Source organism: Gastrolobium bilobum, unplaced genomic scaffold (assembly GCF_033153095.1).
Source record: "Gastrolobium bilobum isolate Gb01-03AN ecotype WA unplaced genomic scaffold, APGP_CSIRO_Gbil_v1 utg2193, whole genome shotgun sequence".
Taxonomy (NCBI): domain Eukaryota; kingdom Viridiplantae; phylum Streptophyta; class Magnoliopsida; order Fabales; family Fabaceae; genus Gastrolobium; species Gastrolobium bilobum.
Window position 1 is genome coordinate 324,883 of NW_026897609.1, and position 23,881 is coordinate 348,763.

At 31.6% G+C, this 23,881-nt stretch overlaps 2 protein-coding genes across 2 annotated transcripts; both read left to right on the plus strand.

Moving 5' to 3' along the window:
- The first annotated feature begins 820 nt into the window (after nt 1-820).
- LOC133308524 (seed linoleate 9S-lipoxygenase-2) lies at nt 821-5,144 on the plus strand. The gene is made up of 9 exons (XM_061509146.1): nt 821-1,052; nt 1,174-1,460; nt 1,617-1,857; nt 2,580-2,891; nt 3,055-3,140; nt 3,294-3,395; nt 3,496-3,800; nt 3,919-4,182; nt 4,391-5,144. Exons 1-9 carry the CDS (start codon nt 821-823, stop codon nt 5,142-5,144), a joined length of 2,583 nt encoding a protein of 860 aa, XP_061365130.1.
- Nucleotides 5,145-18,357: 13,213 nt separating this feature from the next.
- LOC133308523 (seed linoleate 9S-lipoxygenase-2-like) lies at nt 18,358-23,364 on the plus strand. Its single transcript, XM_061509145.1, has 9 exons — nt 18,358-18,592; nt 19,748-20,034; nt 20,135-20,375; nt 20,652-20,972; nt 21,076-21,161; nt 21,246-21,347; nt 21,436-21,743; nt 22,083-22,346; nt 22,482-23,364. The coding sequence occupies exons 1-9, from the start codon at nt 18,358-18,360 to the stop codon at nt 23,233-23,235; spliced, it is 2,598 nt and encodes an 865-aa protein (XP_061365129.1). The 3' UTR covers nt 23,236-23,364.
- Nucleotides 23,365-23,881: the final 517 nt, after the last annotated feature.

A 23,881-nucleotide genomic window follows, 5' to 3' on the forward strand; every position in this document is an offset into this window, starting at 1 on the left:
ACCATTTAATATAGGACGTAATTTTATATCTATTTTTTTATGTTTATTTTATCTACTCTTTTTTAATATCACTATATCTGAATTTTAAGAGAAGTAAAAAATGAAAAAAGTTACTTGAGAGTCTGATCTAATAATATTAAAGATGAATAGATAGAATAAACATTAAAAAAGTTTGACTTAATATATTATCTCATTTAATATATGACATTTTATTATAAAAATGAAAATGTTAGAAATGATAGATTATGTAGCCTAATAATTTTATTTTTTTCAAATAATATAAGTAGTATATAAAAAGTAACTCAAGAAATAATATAAATCTTTATATTTATATTATCTATTAAATCATATTACAAATTATTTTTACTCCATGACTTACTAATTATCTCAGTTTTATTACAGTTCAAATAATGTATAATACATATAGGTTATTATAATAAATTTTGTGTTATTCTATTCCATTCATGAATGTTATTAAACTTTTAATCTTATATATCCATCATCAAATAACTAACAACACAAAAAAAAAATAATAAAATTATTCTCCGAATGAAACACTTGTACTAAAATTTTCTATATATCTCAATATCCATCAAAACAACCGTTATCACTTACAAAATGAAGTTACTACACATTGAATAATAAAAAGTAACTAAAAATAGCTATAAATAATTTCCAAAAAAAAAAAACAAGAAGATCGAATAGCTATAAATACACTGCATAGCTTGCTTGGTTTGCTTGCAATTCACATAGTATTTTTCTTCTTACTCTCTCACTTTGCAAATAGAATTGTTGGTATAGCTTCGCGAAGTAGCAAAAGATGTTTTCAGGGGTGACAGGAATCCTCAACAGAGGCCATAAGATCAAAGGGACAGTGGTGCTAATGCGCAAGAATGTGTTGGACTTCGACTCCATCGCTAGTGTTACCACTGGAGACGTTGGAGGACTAATTGGCACCGGCATCAACGTTATTGGCTCCACAGTTGACACCCTCACTGCTTTCTTGGGCCGTAGCGTCTCACTCCAGCTCATTAGTGCTACCAACACTGATGGTCAATTTAATTTGTTCTTAATTTCTTATTCTACTTCACTTTCTACATTAAACATATTTTGTTACTTTATATATTATATAGTTTGACTTTGGTGACTAAATCATGTGTGGAACTTTTGTAGCAAATGGAAAAGGGAAAGTTGGTAAGGATACATTTTTGGAAGGTATTATTGCCTCGTTACCAACCTTGGGAGCAGGGGAATCTGCATTCAGCATTCATTTTGAATGGGATGATAGCATGGGAATTCCTGGTGCATTTTACATAAAGAACTATATGCAAGTTGAGTTTTTCCTCAAGAGTTTAACTCTTGAAGACATCCCAAACCAAGGAACCATCCATTTTGTATGCAACTCATGGGTTTATAACTCTAAACTTTACAAAAGCCAACGCATTTTCTTTGCCAACAAGGTAATCTATATTTTCCTAACCAAGCAATTTATCAAATCTATTAAACATTACTATATTATTTTTCTAGTGACGTGTCCCCAACTAATAATATTGGTTATTCATGCGAGTTATTGAACTTTAAGCCATCAATGAAAAAATTCATTTAATATAATGCAGACATATCTTCCTAGTGAAACACCAGCTCCACTTGTCAAATACAGAGAAGAAGAATTGAAGAATTTAAGGGGAGATGGAACAGGAGAGCGCAAGGAATATGATAGAATCTATGATTACGATGTGTACAATGATTTGGGCAATCCGGATTTTGGTGAAAAGTATGTTCGTCCAATTCTTGGGGGGTCTAGCACCTATCCCTACCCTCGCAGAGGAAGAACTGGTCGATATCCAACAAGGAAAGGTTAGTCTTCTGTGTCTGTGTCTATATCATGGGATTAGTGTTTTTCATGTTGTAGGAGATAATTTTATTTATCATACACTATGTAGCACCGATACGGACATGAGACACGTGACACGATACGACACGACACTCTGACACGTTAATTCTAAAAAATGTTTGATTTCGACACGTTAGGACACGTTTTGATATTACATAAAAATTTTAATTTATGTAATATTTAATAATTTAACAAAAAAAATAATCTAAACTTCTAATATTCATAAATTTTGAAAAGAAACATAAGATATCTCAAATATCTATATTAAAGTCAATAAAATGGTAATCGTAATTCAACGAATCTAATAATTGAAACTAAAATCTCAACGCAACCTTTGAACCTTTTTTTGAATTTCTATAACACGTGTTGGAGTGTCGGGGAGTCTCGGAGTGTCCGAGAGTGTCGGGAAGTGTCGGACACGACACGTCAAGATTTTTAAAGTGTCAGTGCTTCATAGATTATACACATATAAAAATGTGTACGATCCATAATTTTTTTTTTCTCTCTCTTCACATAACCTCACACGGGCCCGTACTTTTTTATATTTTTGTAGGAAATAAAAAACATTAATCCCTTTTATTATATAAATTGTGTGAATATAATTGCTTAAATGGTAAGAGTTATTTGTGAAACATTAGTAATGTTGTGTTATGATTCTGAATTGCTATTGTTTCATTTTTAATAGATCCGAGATGTGAGAAACCAGGAGAAGTTTATGTTCCAAGAGATGAAAATTTTGGCCACTTGAAGTCCTCGGACTTTCTTTCATATGGAATAAAATCTTTGTCTCAATTAGTCTTACCAGCTTTCGAATCTGCTATGAATTTTACCCCGAATGAGTTTGATAGCTTCCAAGATGTGCGTGACCTCTATGAAGGTGGAATTAAGCTGCCTACAGATGTAATTAGTACAATTAGCCCCTTACCAGTGATCAAAGAACTCTTCCGCACTGATGGTGAACAAGTGCTCAAGTTTCCAACACCTCACATCATTCAAGGTACGTGTGATAAATATATATTAAATGAACACTTGTAGTTCAATTATACTTGGACAACTTGGATCATCATTCATATCATATCATATTTGAAACAAATGCAAAACTCATGCTATTTTTGAAGTCATTCCATTCAGTAATGATTTTCTTTATTATACTTAAGCAGCGAACAAGTCTGCATGGATGACTGATGATGAATTTGCAAGAGAGATGCTTGCTGGTGTAAATCCTTGTGTAATTCGTGGTCTTCAAGTAAGTTCAAGTGTTTATTGCTTAACAGAATCATGTTGTCCATATTAAATTGGTTTATTGATATTAATAACAATAATAAACTGAATGGTATATATAATGGAGAGTCACGTTTTATCATCTTTCTACATGATATTCTTCTTTAATGAATGGTAGGAGTTTCCTCCAAAAAGCAATCTAGATCCCACTATCTATGGTGATCAAACCAGTAAGATAAACGCAGAAGACCTTGAGCTAGATGGGTGCACATTGAACGAGGTAAATATATTTTAGTGTCTTAATTGGAGCCACTGAAGGACAAAATACAATAGCTTTCTATTAAAGGTGACAAGTAATTAAAATTAATTTTGTGGAACAGGCACTTGCTAGTCGAAGGTTATTTATCTTAGATTACCATGATGTATTCATGCCATATCTGAGACGAGTAAATGAGACTTATGCCAAGGCTTATGCCACAAGGACCATCCTTTTTTTAAAAAAGAATGGGAGTTTAAAGCCAGTGGCCATTGAATTAAGTTTGCCACATCCTGATGGAGATCAATCAGGTGCCGTCAGTCAAGTCATCTTACCTGCAAACCAAGGTGTTGAGAGTACAATTTGGCTATTAGCCAAAGCTTATGTGGTCGTGAATGACTCTTGCTATCATCAACTTATGAGCCATTGGTATCAATCTTGTTATTACAATCAACATAAACAAATTCAATCTCTCCCTATGTGTATATAATTGTATGCACTATGTATATTGTGTCTCAATTTTATTTTATTTTTCATGTGTTCATAGGTTAAATACTCATGCAGTGATTGAGCCATTCATCATAGCAACAAACAGGCAGCTTAGTGCGCTACACCCTATTTATAAACTTCTGACTCCTCACTATCGTGACACCATGAACATCAATGCACTTGCAAGGCAATCTCTAATTAATGCTGATGGCATAATAGAGAAATCTTTTTTGCCCTCAAAATATGCTGTGGAGATGTCTTCAGCGGTTTATAAGAATTGGGTTTTCCCTGATCAAGCACTACCTGCTGATCTTATCAAGAGGTAATCCATAAAAACTTAGAGCACTAAAAAATAGCAGTATGCACTAAAGGGGAATAAAGGTTTGAAATGTATTTATATTTTTGTGTTATATTATTGAAACATGAACTTGTCCATATATGGAACTAAAAACCATAGTGGTGCTGTAAATTTAGAAGTGAGTTTTGATGTTAATAATTTACATGCATGCATGTATTTTTGCTTGATTAAGAGGAGTGGCAGTTAAGGATTCATCTTGCCCACATGGACTTCGTCTTTTGATAGAGGACTACCCTTATGCTGTTGATGGACTAGAGATATGGAATGCTATTAAGACATGGGTCCAAGATTATGTCTCCTTGTATTATACAACAGATAGTGATGTCAAAAATGACTGTGAACTACAACTTATGTGGAAAGAAGCTGTAGAGGTAGGTCATGGTGATTTGAAAGATAAGCCATGGTGGCCTAAGTTGCAGACAGTTGAAGAGCTTATTGAAACATGCACTATTATCATATGGACTGCTTCAGCTCTCCATGCAGCTGTTAATTTTGGACAGTATCCTTATGGAGGTTTGATCCTGAACCGTCCAACTATTAGTAGAAGATTGCTTCCTGAGAAAGGAACTGTACAATATGATGAAATGGTGAAGACCCCACAAAAGGCTTATTTGAGAACAATTACACCAAAGTTTCAGACTCTTATTGACCTTTCAGTGATAGAGATCTTGTCAAGGCATGCTTCTGATGAGGTTTACCTTGGAGAGAGGGACAATCCATATTGGACCTCCGATTCAAGGGCATTACAAGCTTTTCAAAAGTTTGGAAACAAGCTGAAAGAAATTGAGCAAAAATTTGCAAAGAAGAACAATGATGCGAGTCTCAGCAATCGACTTGGGCCGGTTGAATTGCCTTACACTTTGCTTCATCCTACCAGTAAGGAAGGGTTAACTTGCAGAGGAATTCCTAATAGCATCTCTATCTAAAGGATCGTGTGATTTCCTTTACTATTGTACATTAGAATAAAAGAGATGCAAGACTACATATCCAAATCCTACATGTTTCAATAATCATATGTGTGTTTAAGTGCTGTATTTAAGTCCTCAATCTGGTTCTGGTTTGCAAATAAATATGAGGATTAACAGTAATAGTATTAGTTTGCGTTTAATTGGCTCCTGCCATGTTTATCGTTACTTTTACTCCACAAGCATTTAGATTGTTGAAGATGATGCATGACACTTCAGAGTAACTGAATCACGAGGCAGTAGTACAGTGCTTGCAGATAGATTCTTAATAATTGTACTGGAAAGGCTGTTGTCTTCACTAGGAAGAGGATGCATGATACTTCATAATCACTGAATGACAATAAACTAGTGGCTCATCTGGCATGTTGGGAATTGAACTAATAAGTCGTATAAGGTTGATACTGTAAGTTTATATTATATATTATAACATTTTTAGTTGTTTAGCGTGACTATTTTATAAGCTTATATAGGATAACTCTTTAATACATCAAAAAGACGTATAACTTAATCAGTTCTTAAGACATGTTTGATATACATTATAGGATAAGGCCTAATAGTATAAGATTTAATTATATAAGATCTGATTAAATTTTAATACTATCCAGCGTTTGATATGATATTATATAAGATAATATATTGTATAAGATAATATCATCCAATATTTGGTAATCCACTGTATAATACTAGATAGGATAGAAATAAATATTTTTGACAAAAATACCTTTTAATAATGAATTTATATAATTCTTCCAAATATATTAGATGATTTTAATTTTTATAAAATTCTGTTTATCAGTGTGTCTAAAAAATATATTAATTTTTATAAAAATAAAAATCTTCAATATTTAAAAAATTAATATTGAAAAATTATTTTTTATTTTAATATATTAATGTTAAAATAATTGTATTGATTAATACATCAACATTTATCAGGCCTAGTCCAACCCTCCTAGGCCTGATTAAGTTATACATCATTTTGATGTATAAAAAGATCTTGCTATATAAGCTTATACTATACCATGGTCACACCAAACAACTAAAAATGCCACAACGTATAGTATAAGCTTATACTATCAGGCCTTATACATCTCATAAAACAGGCCCTAAGGGTGTGAGATTAGGTCTGATAAGAGGTTGATGTATTAAAATTACTAACAATGCAATTCTCAATAATTAATATATTATTTTAATATTAGTATATTAAAATAAAAATTAATTTTTTAATATATTAATTTTTAAAATAATGGAAATTTTATTTTTATAAAAAGTAATATATTTCTTAGAAACACTGATCAATAGATTTTTATAAAAATTAATATTATATGACATATTTGAAAGAATTATATAAATTTTTATTAAAGACATTTTTGTTAAAAATATTTATTTGTATCCTATCTATTACAGTGCATTACTAAATATTGGACAATACTATCTTATACAATACTATATCAAATGCTGAATAATATTAAAATTTAATAAGATCTTATACTATTAGACATTAATTTATATTATACACCAAACATATCCTAAATGAATGGTTTCAATTGGAATGGATGTTCTCGTTTTAAAATTTAATAAAAGAAGATTATGATAAACTTTTGTATCTATTTTTTTTTTACATGTATTAAAATGATCAGTTTCAATTAATATTAATAAAGAGAGAGATAACATAAAAATTTGATGTATAAAATTTTAACATAAAAAAAATCGATTCACTAATTACAATATATAAAATATTGCATTAACGTATGTCATAGACTCATAGCTCATTGGTGACTGGTGAGTTACGTAGGTGGCGTTATTTTCAATTTTATTGACATCTAATGCAATTATTAGGCTGACATGCCGTAAGTGAAAGTACGAAGATGAGGACGTGTCCTAGTAAGAATATGGATATAAGTAGCAGCTTAGCAGTGTTGTTGTAGCAGTAGCAAACTAGCAGAGTAGCTAGTATTGGAGAAAACATACCATACTTCCGCATCGATATTTCAAAAATTTTGACTTGTCATATTCAATACTTATTAATATTTTGACACTTTTTGACATTGTAAAGATTTTTAAAAAATTTAAAGATTATGTTGTGTTACATTTTAAGTTTCAACTATTAGATTCATTGAATTATGGTTATTATTTTATTGAGTTTAATATAAATATTTAGGATATCTTTATAAGCAATTTAATCAGTAAATCAGTAATTCATAATTCATGTTCAACAGTAATCAATCAAGAACATGACACAGGATCTTTAGAATTCATGAGTTTCACATAAACATACCTTTGTCCATAATTGCGGAAGATCTTTAACAGTAGAATGCTTTCTCTAAGCCTTAACCCTTTCACCGTTCTTGTATCTTCTTTGATAGGTATATGATACAACTTTTCTAGGCAGACTCAGAAGGACGTTTGTTTTCTATCAGATACCCTTATGTGAAAACTGACCATATAAACTATTATATAACTGGCCTATCACAGTTATTTCTAATTAACTTCCTTTAATGCGAAACGTCAATTACCATAAGGCCTCTTTTATTTAAACCAATTGACACACGTTACACATGAGACACAACTAGTTTTACATTCTCCCACTTGGCTCATGTCATAAGGTGTCCCTTCATGATTTAATTAACATTCACTATAATGCGCATTTACTAGGCTAGAGGTTCCATACATTGACGTCATCATAATTCATTATTAGAAATAAAATCAACATGAGTCATGGCGGTTGTATGCTATCAAGTCGGCACAGTCCCTTCCATGTACTACTATATTGACTCTTCTTCCTAACATGATACTTTAATAGGAAGTGTACATTATGTCCAACAATAATGTCTTCATAACGGACCATAATTATTTTCAATATCATCACATATACTTGCATGCATACATAAATTGAAAATAAGACAATAACAGAAACACATATTCATTAATGAGCTCAGAGTGTCAACACTTAATACATAACTATAATTTTTTATCATTCATTAGCTGACATAATGCCCATTTTACATACATGACCAGTAAATGTCTTGGGCGGTAGTCCCTTCGTCAAGGGATCAGCTAACATAAGATCGGTGCTAATATGCTCTATAGACACTCTATGTTTCTGAATCTCTTCTTTAACGGCAAAGTACTTTAATTCCATATGTTTAGCATCTTTGGAATACTTGTCATTTTTAGAAAAGAAGACTGCTGCAGAATTATCACAATAAATTTTCAGCGGCTTTTCAATATTGTCGACCAATCCAAGCCCTGAAATAAAGTTCCGTAGCCATTTAGCCTGAATCGTGGCTTCAAAGCATGCCACAAATTCAGCTTCCATAGTGGACGCAGCTATTACAATCTGCTTCGCACTTTTCCATGATATAGCTCCTTCAGCTAAAAAATACAGGTAACCACATGTAGACTTTCTTGTGTCTACGCATCCTGCAAAATCCGAATCTGTGTATCCAATAACTTCAAGGTTGCTAGACCTTCTATAAGTAAGTATGTGGCCTTTAGTTCCTTGCAAATATCTCAGAACTTTCTTTGCAGCTTTCCAATGATTCATACCGGGATTACTTTGGTATCTACCCAACATCCCAACTGCAAAACTAATATCTGGTCTCGAACAAGTCTGAGCATACATTAAGCTCCCAACTAATGATGCATACGAAATTGCTTCCATTTCTTTTCGTTCCAATTCACTTTTAGGACATTGCATGAGACTAAACTTATCTCTTTTCTGAATTGGAACTGGAGATGATGAGCAGTTTTCCATTCTGAATCTCTCTAGAACTCTATTAATGTATGCTTTCTGAGACAAACCTAACAGTCCTTGTGATCTATCTCGGAATATTTCTATTCCTATCACATAAGCTGCCTCACCCATATCTTTCATTTCAAAGTTACTAGAGAGAAACTTCTTAGTCTCAGTTAAAAGACCAAGATCGTTAGTTGCAAGCAAAATATCATCAACATACAGAACCAATAAGATGAACTTTCTCCCACTGATCTTCAGATATATACATCGATCAACGATGTTTTCTTTAAATCCAAAGGAAACAACAGTATCATTAAACTTAAGATACCATTGCCGTGAAGCTTGTTTAAGTCCGTATATTGACTTCTTAAGTTTGCACATCATGTGCTCTTTACCCTTTTCTATGAACCCCATTGGTTGTCCATGTACACATCTTCATCTAAATTTCCATTTAGAAAGGCGGTTTTCACATCCATTTGGTGTAACTCTAGATCATAATGAGCCACCAATGCCATAATAACTCTTAAAGAATCCTTCTTTGAAACTGGTGAAAAGGTTTCTTTATAGTCAATGCCATCTTTCTGAGTGAATCCCTTTGCAACTAGTCTGGCCTTGTAACGTTCCAAGTTACCATGAGAGTCACGTTTGGTCTTAAAGACCCATTTACAACCAACTTTCTTGCACCCTTCTGGTAACTCAACAAGATCCCAAACATTATTCTGTTCCATAGATTTCAACTCATCTTTCATGGCATTTAACCATTTATCACCATTCATGGCTTGTGAAAACGTTACTGGATCATCCTGAATACCCATGTCAAATTCAGACTCTTGTAGATATACCACATAATCATTAGAAATAGCAGGTTTTCTTTCTCTTTGAGATCTTCTTAATGCTATTTGTTGTAGTTCTTCTACTATGGGTTCATTCGGTTCATCAACAATGATTCCTTCATGAGTAGTGGGATCATCAACTCGTCCTTCATTATTATTGATTGGTTCAATAGCATAAGGAACAATAATTTTACTAGAGCTACAAGGTAATGGAACTTGTACTCTCATTTCATGAATATCCACTTTACGTGGTGTTTCACTCCCACTAACTTCACCATTCTCAATGAACCTTGCATTTCCGGATTCAATAATCCTTGTAGAATGATAAGGACAGTAAAATCTATACCCTTTCGACTTTTCTGGATAACCAATGAAATAACCACTGATTGTTCTTGCATCCAGTTTCTTTTCTTGCGGATTGTAGTATATAATCTCTGCCTGACAATCCCAAACATGCAGGTGTCTTATACTAGGTTTCCTTCCAGTCCAAAGTTCAAAAGGAGTCTTTGGAACTGACTTACTAGGAACCCTATTCAATACGTACATGGTAGTTTTTAGAGCATAAATCCACAATGAAACAGGTAAAGAAAAATTACTTAACATACTCCTAACCATATCTAGTAAGGTCCTATTACGCCTTTCTGATACACCATTCTGTTGTGGTGTACCGGGCATTGTGTATTGAGCACAAATACCACGCTTTTCCAGAAATTTAGCAAATGGGCCCAGATGCTGTCCACTTTCATCATACCTTCCATAATATTCACCACCCCTATCAGACCTGACAATCTTCACCTTTCTGTCTAATTGCATTTCAACTTCATTAATATAAATCTCCAAAGCATTTGCAGCTTGAGACTTATCATGCAGCAAATAGACATAACCATAACGTGAATAATCATCAATGAAAGTGATAAAATATTTTTCTTTATTGAAGGCATTAACATCAAACGGACCACATACATCAGTGTGTATAATTTCAAGAAGCTGAGTGCTCCTTATGGCTCCTTTCTTTGTGTGTTTTGTTTGTTTTCCTTTAATACAATCCACACAAACATTTAAATCAATAAAGTCTAAATCCAGAAGGATTTCATTATTTACCAATCTTTTCATCCTTTCTTTAGAAATATGTCCTAAACGTTTGTGCCACAAGTAAGCGGAACACTCATTAATTAAGGTACGTTTAGTACCAACATTATGATGCAGAGTCATAAGTGTTTCAGCATAAAGATTATCAAGACATAATTTATATAATCCATCACATAAAGTACCATTACCAATCAAATGATTGTGCTTGTACAAACTGAAACTACCACTACCAAATTTAAAAGAGTATCCAGCAACATCAAGTTTGGAAATTGAAACTAAATTCTTAGATATACTAGGTACATAAAGAGTTTCACATAAATCCAAATGAAAACCACTGTCGAGAATCAAACGGTAAGTCCCAATAGCTTCCACCGGAACTTTCACTCTATTGCCCATAAGGACAAACTTTTCATTTGGCTTTGTGATTTGGGTCATAAGGAATCCCTGCATTGTATTAGAGACATTAGTAGTACAACCAGAATCAATCCACCAAGTATTATAAGGAACTTCAGCCAGGTTTGATTCATAACATACATAAGCACTAGGCTTACCTTTCTTTTCGAACCAAACCTTACGTTTCAGGCAGTCCTTTTTGAAATGCCCTTCCTTCTTACAGAAATGACACCTCATCTTTGCATTACTTTCTTTTTTGTGGATTTTAGAAGAAGAGGTCTCATTCACTTTAAGGGGTCCTCCTCCTCCTCCTCCTTTCTTTTCATGCTTCTTACCTTTATTCTTTTCAGTTCCTTGATGCTTTACATAATTGATTTTCGGTTGTAAAATCGAGAAGTGCTTTGATATTTTTATTTTAAAAAGCCGTAACTTTTTATGAATCAGGAATTCATTCATAATTATTTATGGAAAAACACAAATTCTTAAACACATGCTCTCATACCACATGTAAGCAATTTAATCAATAAATCAGTAATTCATGATTCATGTTCAACAGTAATCAATCAAGAACATGACACAGGATCTTTAAAATTCATGAGTTTCACATAAACATACCTTTGTCCATAATTGCGGAAGATCTTTAACAGTAGAATGCTTTCTCTAAGCCTTAACCCTTTTACCGTTCTTTTATCTTCTTTGATAAGGATAAAATACAACTTTTCTAGGCAGACTCGGAAGGACGCTTGTTTTCTATCAGATACCCTTATGTGAAAACTGACCATATAAACTATTATATAACTGGCCTATCACAGTTATTTCTAATTAACTTTCCTTAATGCGAAACGTCAAAACGTCAATTACCATTAATGCGAAACGTTACCATAATGCAAAACGTTAAAACGTCAATTATCATTAATGCGAAACGTCAATTACCATAAAATCTCTTTTATTTAAACCAATTGACACACGTTACACATGAGACACAACTAGTTTTACATCTTATGTTTCTTTGCAAAATTGATGGGTATTATAAGTTTAGCTTTATTTTTATTAAATTATTGAATATTAAATATAATATATACTACATAAATTAAAGAATATTATATAATATCAAAAAGTGTTCTAACATGTTAAAATTTAACATTTTTTAGAATTAACGCGTGAGAATGTTGTGTCGTGTCTTATCTCGTGTCCCGTGTCGGTGTCGAAGCAATATCGAAAAGAAAAAAAAATTGGGATATGAAGGGAATTATAAAAAAGAAATTAATGTTAAAAGAAAATAAAAATTATTTTTAAATAAAAAGAAATACCAAACTCAGTACTTCCATTATGTACAAGAAATTTCCCTAGTATTGCTCTTTCTAGACTCATTTATCCTAATAATATGATTTAACTTGAAATTAACTAAATATGGCATAGGTTCTAAAAATTAAATACATTATATATATATTTCTAGGTTGGGCTTAAATTACATTTCATATTATCCTGACTGTTCTACTATTATATGATATTTTAAATTATATATATTTATGACTTATGACTATATTTAAAAAATAATATTTATTCTATGAATAGATTTAACGACCCAATTCGAATTTGCGCTGGCCCAATTCGTGACGGACTAGATATAAACGGGTGACGAAGATCCTGTAGTCTCTTTGGTTTCTTTCTATTGTACTTTTTTATTAAAAAAATAATTTGGTGGCCTTGCTTAGCATTTGGGATTTTGGGTCGCTCAATCTATACCCAGTTGGTTTTTACAAATTAAAATTTAAGAAACAATTCTCAATCGCTTTTATATTCATTCAACTTTCCAACATACCAAATAATAAATGTGTGTGATTTTTTTCCTCTTTCTTTTTCTTTTATTTAAAAATAGTATAACAAGTTAAAAAAGAAAATAATACAGTAAAGATATAGAATTTTCCGTACGACCCACGTTTTTTCCACCCGTTCCATTAATAGATGCTGACCATTTCCCATTATTGTGACCTTTGAGCCTTTCGCTGTCTACTTCCCAAAACTGAAGTGATACTTGTCAACTTATTCACATTGCATAGGTTTTTTAAATTTAATATAAGATAGGTTATATTTATAACTTGGGTTTTATTAATCTCATGTTAAAGGAGATAAGTTATCTCATGTCATAGAGATAAATTTGTGGACTCCACCATCTGAAAAATAAAAAGAAAAGAAAAGAAAAAGGTGGTACAGTTATCGAAGGAAGTGTAGTAGAGAAAGTTATCACATGTAGCATAAGAGTAATTTTTCCCTATAACTTATTATCTCCTAAAAAATTTTACAGTTATTTTTATGGTTGTTAGATTAAATACAAAATTAATGACTTTCACTTAATATTATTTTATAATTATTGATTGAACTTTAATCTAACGACCATAAAAGTGATTATAAAAAGTTGTAAAAAAAATAAATTATAAAAATAATCTCCCTCAATTAATATTTGTAGTAGTAATATTTTCATGAAAATATTATAATTATTATCATTTTAACTTTACTGCTCTTATTACCTGATTAGTTATAGTTAGATTAATTTAAAATCAATAATAATTAATTTTTTTAATTTTTTAACTGTTAATTTTAAATTAATTCAATAATAACTAATTAAGTAAAGTTAAAATTATAGTAAGTGTAAAATAAAGCGATTAACTCAATAGTCAACAGCTTTAACAATGAATTTAGATAAAAAAAATTTACGGGAAAATAAATGATAAAAAATATATATATAAAAGGTAAATGATTATGGAAGAAACTATATTGAGTTCTCGAACTTTTTCCTTAAAATTCTGACGGTGGTCCAATAGTAAAAACTTAATTAAATCATTTTAAAATTACCGAAACATAATTATTAACGTTTATATTGTTATATAGACATATATAAACTTTATTACTGGACTTTTGTCTTGTTGGGTACGGCTCATACTTCGCATGCTGAAGAGAGTTTTAGTTATCGAGGTCAGTCGAAAGGCAACTGGTGTTCTGCTCCCAGGTAAGCGGGCCGGGGTCTGGGGGACAGCGTCCCCAGGCCCGTAGAGGCTAGGTACTTTTATGGGTCTCTGTTTTATTGTAATTTACTTAACAATTTGGGCTTAGGCCCATGAATAGCTGTTGTTAGGGTTTTCTAATCCTATTTATATTTTCCTGGTAAATCGAGTGACTTGTAACGAGTAGCGGTGAGGTGAATATAGTACAGACAAGCTGAACGTAGCTTATATTAGATGAATCAAGGTAAATCGTTGTGTCTATTCTCTCTTTATCTCTTTTTCTTTTTCATTTTTAATTTATGTAATTGTGGATTTCGAACGGACCTTACATTGCACAAAAAGTAGATGCATTATCCAAAAATAAAAGAAGAGAAAGTAAAAAAGAGGGAAAAGTAGGTACAAATGTGAAATTAGACGGTACGATCCCATCCCATCGCAGGGTATTATGGTCAGTAGCTGCCAGCCTATAACACTACCTTTTACCTTTCCATTTGTCGGACATCAATGATTCTGGATACATCTAATTAAAATTAATTCCACTGAAGAAAAATTATATAACTAAAATTAATTCATTTTCACTATCTAACACCTCCAGTTAACTCGCCCCAAATATAGTGGAAAATAAATTTATGCAAGTGTAAATATAAAAAATCTAACATTTATTATTAGTTATAATTTTATTTGTATTTAATAATTATAATTTATTCGATATTAATAATTCAAGTAATTTTATTTATAATCGTTTGATATTTATTGGTTAATTTTTTTTTTTGGTGAGGTATTGGTTAAAATTAATAACTAATAATAAGTATACAACTTTTTAAATTTACACAGGTACAAATTAATGATTAAATATATATATATATATAATATGATAAACATGTTATTATTATTATTATTATTTTATATATAATTTTCAATGAAACTGTGTATAATAATAAAACATAAAGAAATAAACCCATCTTACAAATGTACAACTACAATTTAAACGAAGAAGATGACAAAAAAAATTCACAATTAAAACCAATGTGCTGGAATAATTAATAATATACATATTTTCCTAAAATGTTAGGAGAAAAAGAAGAAGAATCATTTCGCAACACATTTAACTATTTTTTTATTTTATTTTTTATTTAAGCGCTGCTCGAGGAGAGCGTGGCCAGCCAAGATATTAAAATATAATTTTCTTAGTTGAAAAAGTCATCGGCTGTTTCATTCCTTGTCCTTATTTTTTAAATAAAAAAATCATTATCATCTGATTGTCTTGTCAACGAAGCTGATGAAATTAACATAGGCAGGGTATTGGGTATGAAATAAGGGGGAGAAAATAATTAGCTTTCCCAAGTTTATTTTTCAAAAGAAGAACTATAATCAGCTTTATGAAAATCTCCCAAATCTAAACACCGCAATTAAAATAAGCTTTTAAATAATTTTATTCATATTTCTTATAGAACAAATTAACTTGGTCTATTTTTGGTTTTATAATTTTTCAATATAGAATTCCCTGTAATATTTTAATTAAAATTTGTTATACCAAAATTAATTTAAAAATGCTTTCTGATCATACCAGTACAGTATGGACGAGCCAATGTGTATTGGACCTAATTACACACAGTTGAAAAGTGAAGGATTTCAGTTGGGCAATATGATTATTGGGCTAGAGATGGCGTATATGAGATGAATTGGTGATGATCTCTCTTGGCGTGATGACTCTGACCGGGGGTGTATCGGCAAAAACACTCCGACGCTTAAGTCAGTATCAGAGCAAAGCTTATGTTGTATTCTTATTGAATTAGGTTATTCTATCTGGGTGTGTACCCCTTGTTTATATAGCAAATCTGATGTCGTCTTTGGTAGACGATGTGTCTTCTAATTGGCCGTTTATGAGTTGCAAGTTTATCTTGTTCTCAATTGGTGTTTTTCTGGCTATACCTCTATATGTCAAGCTACCTTTCTAGAGGGGTGGCAATCTAGTGCTGTCTTTAGAGTATTGGCTCATGATGCGGTGGTTCCCTGCCGTGTTATAAATTTCTTCCTTAGTCTTGAAGTCAGGTTTTAGGTGATTTATGTGTGATGAGACCATTGCGTCCTCTGATTCTTGATGCGCGATGAAGACATTGTGTATTTATATGAGCCTTTATGTATTTGGGCCTTGATCTTTTGGATTTTCACACGTAATAAGCCTATTATATTTTATCCAGATCACTTTCAAACAGATAAAAATTGTTAAACAAAATCCAAGGTAATTTGCCATAATATTTATATAGAAAAAAGGCAGCTACTCGCACCTTTTCTATCATATAGATATTAAGACGATATTTTTATATTTCCTAGTGTAACAAAATCAAAATTATCATAACACAAAGGAACAAGTTTTGTTGGTATACCATGGATATAAAAACAAACGCATTAAATAATCAAATATATTCAGTATACTGTTCGATACCAGCGTCTCTGTCCTTTTTCTTTTTTAAAATCTTAAACAGTTTCCTCACAAGCTAGTACGAGATTAATCCTTTGATAAATTAAATTATTATTATTATTATTGTATAGGTGAATAAACAAGGCGTTGTCCCTTTCTCCATCTTATCCGTATTTGTAAATGTAAGTCCTTCTATATAACTTTTTTGGACAGTCACATACTTACATAGTGTTTAGTTCATTTTTTATTTTTTATTAATATATTTTATTTGTAATTATAAAAATATTAATAATTTTTAGTAAAATTTTAAAATAAAAAAAATAAAGTAAAATGATATTTTTTTATAATTATTAAAAAAAAAATAACAACGAAAAATGAATGTATAAAAGAAAAACAACGAAAAATGGCAAAATCAACTCACACGGAGGTAGAAATAATAAATTTTATTTTCAATTTTATTGATGATTTTCGTGTTTCTAATAGAGGGCGGTCATATTTATTATTATTTTAATCTTACTACTCTTATTACTCTTATTATTTATATAATTACCGTTAGATCAAATTGAAATTAATGATTAAAAAAAATTAATCAAAAGGTAATTAAACAAGTAATACGATTAAAATAGCAGTAAGTATAACATTTTCTATCTAATAAATATAATTTATGTATTTTGTATACATTAATTTATTATAGATTAGTAATTAATTAATTAATATATCTTAATAATTTTAATTATTAAATGCACTAAATTCAACCAATAAAATTGAATATAAAATTTATTATTGATATATCAAATTTGATATTTTACATATTTTATCCTCTTTTCAGATTTTCTGAATACTTTGTACCTAACTTTGTCGTTTTCGTTTGCAGTCCTCAAGAAGACATATTGCACGTTAAAGAGCGCTTTTTTTCTTGTTGCAGCTCCATACATCTGTGATCTGTTTAAAAGAACTAAAAAAAAAAAAAAAAAAAAAAAATCATTTTTGTTAATCAACAAATTTCACGATATCTGTTTTAGTCCCTAGCAAATAAAAAGGTCTATTGTGATTCCTAAAAAATTTAAAATGGACCCATTTAGTTAAAATTGTGATCTCTCACAAATTTAAAAAAGACCCATATTAGTTCTTAAAAGGACTAAAATGAGTCTATTTTGAATTTCTTAAGATCACAATGGACCTTTTTATTTACGCGGACATCATAAAATTTGCTGAGGACCAAAAAAGAATATTTACTTAAAAAAATTGATTTAGATGAAAATAACTTAATGGGTTTTATAAGAGTTATGTTGTAGGAAAAGTGATTGTGTTATGTTATAGAGATTCGTTTTGCGTGCAAGAGTTTTTTTTTTTTTTTTGCTGCGGGCCCCACAAAATGTTGTGTGTGTAGGAAAATCTTTGTGGTCATGTTAAATGATAAATGATAAACCCTAACTTAATATGGATAAAAGTATAAGAATTTTTTTTTTTTTGAAAAAAGATATACCTGGCACAATAAAAATTTTCCACATTAAGAAAGTGGGTAAGAGAAAATAATAATGGGAGTAACCCTTCCTTAGTGATCCAATTCTTCTTCATCTTTTTTCTCTATAAATACCCTGAATGGTTTGCTTAGTTTCCTCAAGTGACAGACTAGTTCTTTTCCTCCATCATATGATCTAGAAGTGTTTGGAAGCTGAGCTAATAATTAGTAGCAAAGATGTTTTCAGGGGTAACAGGGATCATAAACAGAGGCCAAAAGATCAAAGGGACAGTGGTGTTGATGCGCAAGAATGTGTTGGACTTCAACACCATCTCAAGTACTGTTACCAGTGGAAACGTTGGGGGAATCATTGGCACAGGCTTCAACGTCATTGGTTCAACTGTTGACGGCCTCACTGCCTTCTTGGGCCGTAGCATTGGCCTCCAGCTCATTAGTGCTACCAAGGCTGATGGTTTGTTCTTTCTTTCTTTCTCACTTCTCCTTCATCTTCCCCCAATCAGAGTCACACAACACTTTCTCCTCTTTTCTTCACCTCCTTCTAAACTATTACATGACTTCCTATCAACAAAATATACAATAATAAAACAATTCGAAGGAAACAGTGATCAAAGTGTCACGGGCAAATTTTTTACTTAAATATCACGTAAATAGTACTTTTTATCAGATTGTCATACATCAAAATTTGCTATTACTGATAGTTGACATATTTTTGTAAGAAAAGTTGATCGGATCAAATTCGCTACCGGTGATAACGAACTTGGTACGCTATGTAGCACACGAATAATATCACGTGTCACGAAATTATTGACCACGAATAATAACAAATTTTGACATGTGGCAATCATAAAAAATACTATTCGGGTAAAAAAATTTGACAATATATATATAGTTACATAAAAATGAAGAGGAAGAATATTCTAGCTACTAAAATTTTTCATTACCAACTTACTACCTATTTTATCACCATTAGATTAATATTTTCTCTCTCTTCAAAAACTTTTTAACATTTTCTCTCTTTGATCCAATGATGATGTGGTAGGTAGTAAGTTAGTAGTAAGAATTTTTAGTAATTAAAATATTGTGACTCAAAAATGAATGATAGCTATTAATAGTTCTATACATATATATATGAACTACACTTGTTATTAATAGTTTATCTTACTTATATTTAATGGGTCTAAAGAGAGTAAGTCATTTATTAATCCGTGATGAGGTATGATTCTTCTCTGTAGTAATCTCTAATAAGTTGTATTGGTATAATCTGATTATTTTTCATAAATATATATATAACAAATCTTACATTTATTTTTGATTCGCTTGTATTAAATTATTCATATAATAAAAAAATTAAGTCATTAAATATAAATAAAATCAACTTCCAAGTTATAAAAAAAATTAAAAATATCCTGATCTTTACACAAAAATTATAAGAAATATTTTTTGAATTATTAATATTGACAGCAACGGCTAGATTTTTTATTATTGTTTTATGCGTATAGTGAAGTGTGGTCATTATTGTTTTTGCCATTCAGTATTCAAGTATATAAACATTTTATAGTTTAAAGTTAATTCCGAAATTTGTGTGGCATTTTTTTTTTTTTTGTAGCACATGGAAAGGGGAAAACAGGAAAGGAAACGTTTTTGGAAGGTATAATTGCATCGTTACCAACTTTAGGAGCAGGGGAATCAGCATTCAACATTCATTTTGAATGGGACAGCGACATGGGAATTCCCGGTGCATTTTATATAAAGAACTATATGCAAGTTGAGTTTTACCTCAAGAGTTTAACACTTGAAGACATTCCAAACCATGGAACAATCCGTTTTGTTTGCAACTCATGGGTTTACAACTCAAAAACTTACAAAACCGATCGCATTTTCTTTGTCAACAATGTAAGCCTTGCATTAAACTAGGAACTAGTTTATAAAATTAAGTATATTTAAAACTGCATGGTTAATAATTAGAAAATTCATTTAATGTAATGTAATGTAGACGTATCTTCCAAGTGAAACACCAGCTGCACTTGTCAAGTACAGAGAAGAAGAACTTAAGACTTTAAGAGGAGATGGAACAGGAGAGCGCAAAGAATATGATAGGATCTATGATTATGATGTCTACAATGATCTTGGCAAGCCAGATAGCGGTGAAAAGTACGCTCGCCCTGTTCTTGGAGGGTCCAGCTCCCATCCCTACCCTCGTAGGGGAAGAACTGGTAGAAAAGCAACAAGGAAAGGTTAGACTTTTATGTCTTTTTATTAATTAAATGATGTGGTAATAAGTTCTATCTTGATAATATTTTTTCAGCAGATTTCAACATATGAAAAAATGGGCATGTGTATTTTACTTCAAATGAAATGATTGATGTATTTATAACAGAGAATTGTTGGTTAAGTTGGTTAAATGATACCATTACCATAATAATAAGGGATGTTTAAATAAACATGATGAATATTAAGATTATGTTATTTTTGCTAATGTATACAAGTTGCCCTTAATTATTCTTGAACAGATCTAACATGTGAGGCACCACCCGTCGAAGTTTATGTTCCAAGAGATGAAAATTTTGGTCACTTGAAGTCTTCTGACTTCCTTATTTATGGAATTAAATCTCTGTCTCAAACTGTCTTACCTTTGTTCCAATCTGTGTTCGATTTGAATATATTGCAACCCGAGTTTGATAGCTTCGACGAAGTGCGTGGACTCTTTGAAGGTGGAATTAAGTTGCCTACAAATATAATTAGCCAAATTAGCCCCTTACCAGTGATCAAAGAAATCTTCCGTACTGATGGGGAACAAGTCCTCAAGTTTCCACCACCTCATGTCATTCAAGGTTTGATAAAATAAATATATCTTAATTCCACCAAAGCAAAACTCAAGCATTTGTGGAAGGGTTTAATTAATCTTAACAATGATGTTCTTTATTATCTGAGCAGTGAGTAAGTCAGCATGGATGACTGATGAAGAATTTGCAAGAGAGATTATTGCTGGTGTAAATCCTGTCATGATTCAATGTCTTCAAGTAAGTCCAAGTGTTGATGTAATGGGGTAATGGGGAGTCCTTGATTATAATCTTTCCTAATGATGATTGTATAATGAATGGTAGGAGTTTCCACCAAAAAGCAGTCTTGATCCATCAGTCTATGGTGATCAGACAAGTATGATAACCTCAGAAGTCCTCAATCTAGATGGGTATACAGTTGATGAGGTATTTTTTATTTATTTTTAATAGTAAAATCCTATATCTTGTGCTTACATAAAATCCAAGGTGATGAAAATTAATTTTGTGGAAACAGGCACTTACTAGTAAGAGATTATTCATATTAGATCACCATGATGCATTTATGCCATATCTGAGGAAGATAAACAATAATACTAGTGGAAAGGCTTATGCCACAAGGACATTTCTGTTTTTGAAAGATGACGGGACATTGTCCCCAAGGGCCATCGAATTAAGTTTGCCACATCCTGATGGAGACAAGTATGGTGCCGTGAGTCAAGTCATCCTCCCTGCAAATGAAGGTGATGAAAGTATAGTTTGGCTACTGGCCAAAGCTTATGTGGTCGTAAATGATTCTTGCTATCATCAACTCATGAGCCACTGGTATATATTAATTTGGTCATTCAGTCAACATATACAAATCAATTATTATTATGGTGAGGGATCTTTTAACTCCGGTGGTGTAAGATGTATTAGTTTTACTCTTCATCCTAATCGTTGATTTCCATCAATCTAACAATTATAATTTATTGAGTTATACTAATTAATTCATTATTAATTTCATATAAATGACAACCGTAAATAGATAGAAATCAACGGTAAGGATGAGAAATAAGACTTCTAAATCTTACACCGGAATCAAAAGATCCATATTGTGTATCCATAGTTTATTAAGTTAAAGTGATTCTCAATATATATTTTTTTATTTTTGTGTGTTCATAGGTTGAATACTCATGCAGCGGTTGAGCCATTCATCATAGCTACAAACCGGCAACTCAGTGTTCTTCACCCTATTAATAAGCTTTTGTATCCTCATTACCGTGACACCATGAACATCAATGCACTTGCCCGAAGTTCTCTAATTCAAGCAGATGGCATTATAGAGAAATCATTTTTGCCCGGACCATATTCTGTGGAGATGTCTTCTGCAGTTTATAAGAATTGGGTTTTTGTTGATCAAGGATTGCCTGCTGATCTTATCAAGAGGTAATCTTTACAAGGATAACATTAGAAAAAAATATTAAAAGATTGTCAACTATTAAGCATCAAGGGGAGGGGGGGTAAAGTTTTATTTTAGTGCTTTGTTATTTTTGACATATGATTGTGTTTTGCTTAATTCAGAGGAGTGGCTGTTAAGGATTCATCTTCCCCACATGGAATTCGTCTTCTGATAGAAGACTACCCTTATGCTGTTGATGGACTAGAGATATGGGCTGCTATTAAATCATGGGTTCAAGATTATGTCTCATTGTACTATGCATCAGATAATGCTGTCAAAAGTGACCCTGAACTTCAAAGTTGGTGGAAAGAAGTTGTAGAGGTAGGTCATGGTGATTTGAAAGATAAGCCATGGTGGCCTAAGTTGCACACAATTGAAGAGCTTGTTGAAACATGCACTATTATCATATGGACTGCTTCAGCTCTCCATGCAGCTGTTAATTTTGGACAGTATCCTTATGGAGGTTTGATCCTAAACCGTCCAACTATTAGTAGAAGATTGCTTCCAGAGAAAGGAACTGCACAATATGATGAAATGGTGAAGAGCCCACAAAAGGCTTATTTGAGAACAATTACTGGGAAGAAAGAGGCCCTTATTGACCTTACGGTTATAGAAATCTTGTCAAGACATGCTTCTGATGAGGTTTACCTTGGAGAGAGGGACAGTCCATATTGGACCTCTGATTCGAAGGCATTAGAAGCCTTTAAAAAGTTTGGAAACAAGCTGGCAGAGATTGAAGCAAAACTCTCAAAGAAGAACAGTGATGCAAGTCTGAGGAACCGAATTGGACCTGTTCAATTGCCATACACTCTGCTTCATCCTACCAGTGGGGAAGGATTGACTTTCAGAGGAATTCCCAATAGCATCTCTATCTAATGGAGCTTGTGGTTGGTTTCCTTTTACTATTGTATATTAAGAGTAGGAATCCAAATCCTACATGCATCTTTATCAGTGTTTTAAATTATCTCGTGTGTGTTTAAGTGCTGTATTTGAATCCTTTCTGGTTCTGGTTCGTAATTAATAAGAGCACTATCTCTAGTTTGTGTTTAACTACTGTCATGTTTACCAGTATTTTTTTGGTACATTGTTTATAGGAATATTGTTTACCAGTATTAGTGTATAGGAGCATTATTGGTGTTAATTTATAAACACTAGCGTACATAATTAAAAAAAATTACACGAATTTATATACAATTCAATAGCTTTAATTATTATTATTTTTTTAAAAATATTCTTATAGCATTATTACAAAATTCAGTTACCTTTGCTTTTGTATTACTAAAAATTCTAATATGGATACATAATATATATGGCTATTTTTGGATATGTAATTGTGTAAAAGGAGTCATAAGTCATGACACAAGTGATCGATGGAGCCTTCTAAATTCTGATGCATCAAGCATTGAGAATTAGAATATATAAATCATTGCAAGAAGCCCCACCAACACGTGTTGTGCATCCATAGATTTGACCATGAGATATATAATTACACTAAGACGTGGATGGATATACTCATTCTTGT

Coding starts and splice junctions, on each gene's coding strand:
- LOC133308524 (XM_061509146.1), top strand. CDS start 821: ATGTTTTCAGGGGTGACAGGAATCCTCAACAGAGGCCATAAGATCAAA. Junction 2,892..3,054: donor AACACCTCACATCATTCAAG/GTACGTGTGATA, acceptor ATACTTAAGCAG/CGAACAAGTCTGCATGGATG. Junction 3,396..3,495: donor ATGGGTGCACATTGAACGAG/GTAAATATATTT, acceptor TTTGTGGAACAG/GCACTTGCTAGTCGAAGGTT.
- LOC133308523 (XM_061509145.1), top strand. CDS start 18,358: ATGTTTTCAGGGGTAACAGGGATCATAAACAGAGGCCAAAAGATCAAA. Junction 18,593..19,747: donor TAGTGCTACCAAGGCTGATG/GTTTGTTCTTTC, acceptor TTTTTTTTGTAG/CACATGGAAAGGGGAAAACA. Junction 20,035..20,134: donor GCATTTTCTTTGTCAACAAT/GTAAGCCTTGCA, acceptor AATGTAATGTAG/ACGTATCTTCCAAGTGAAAC.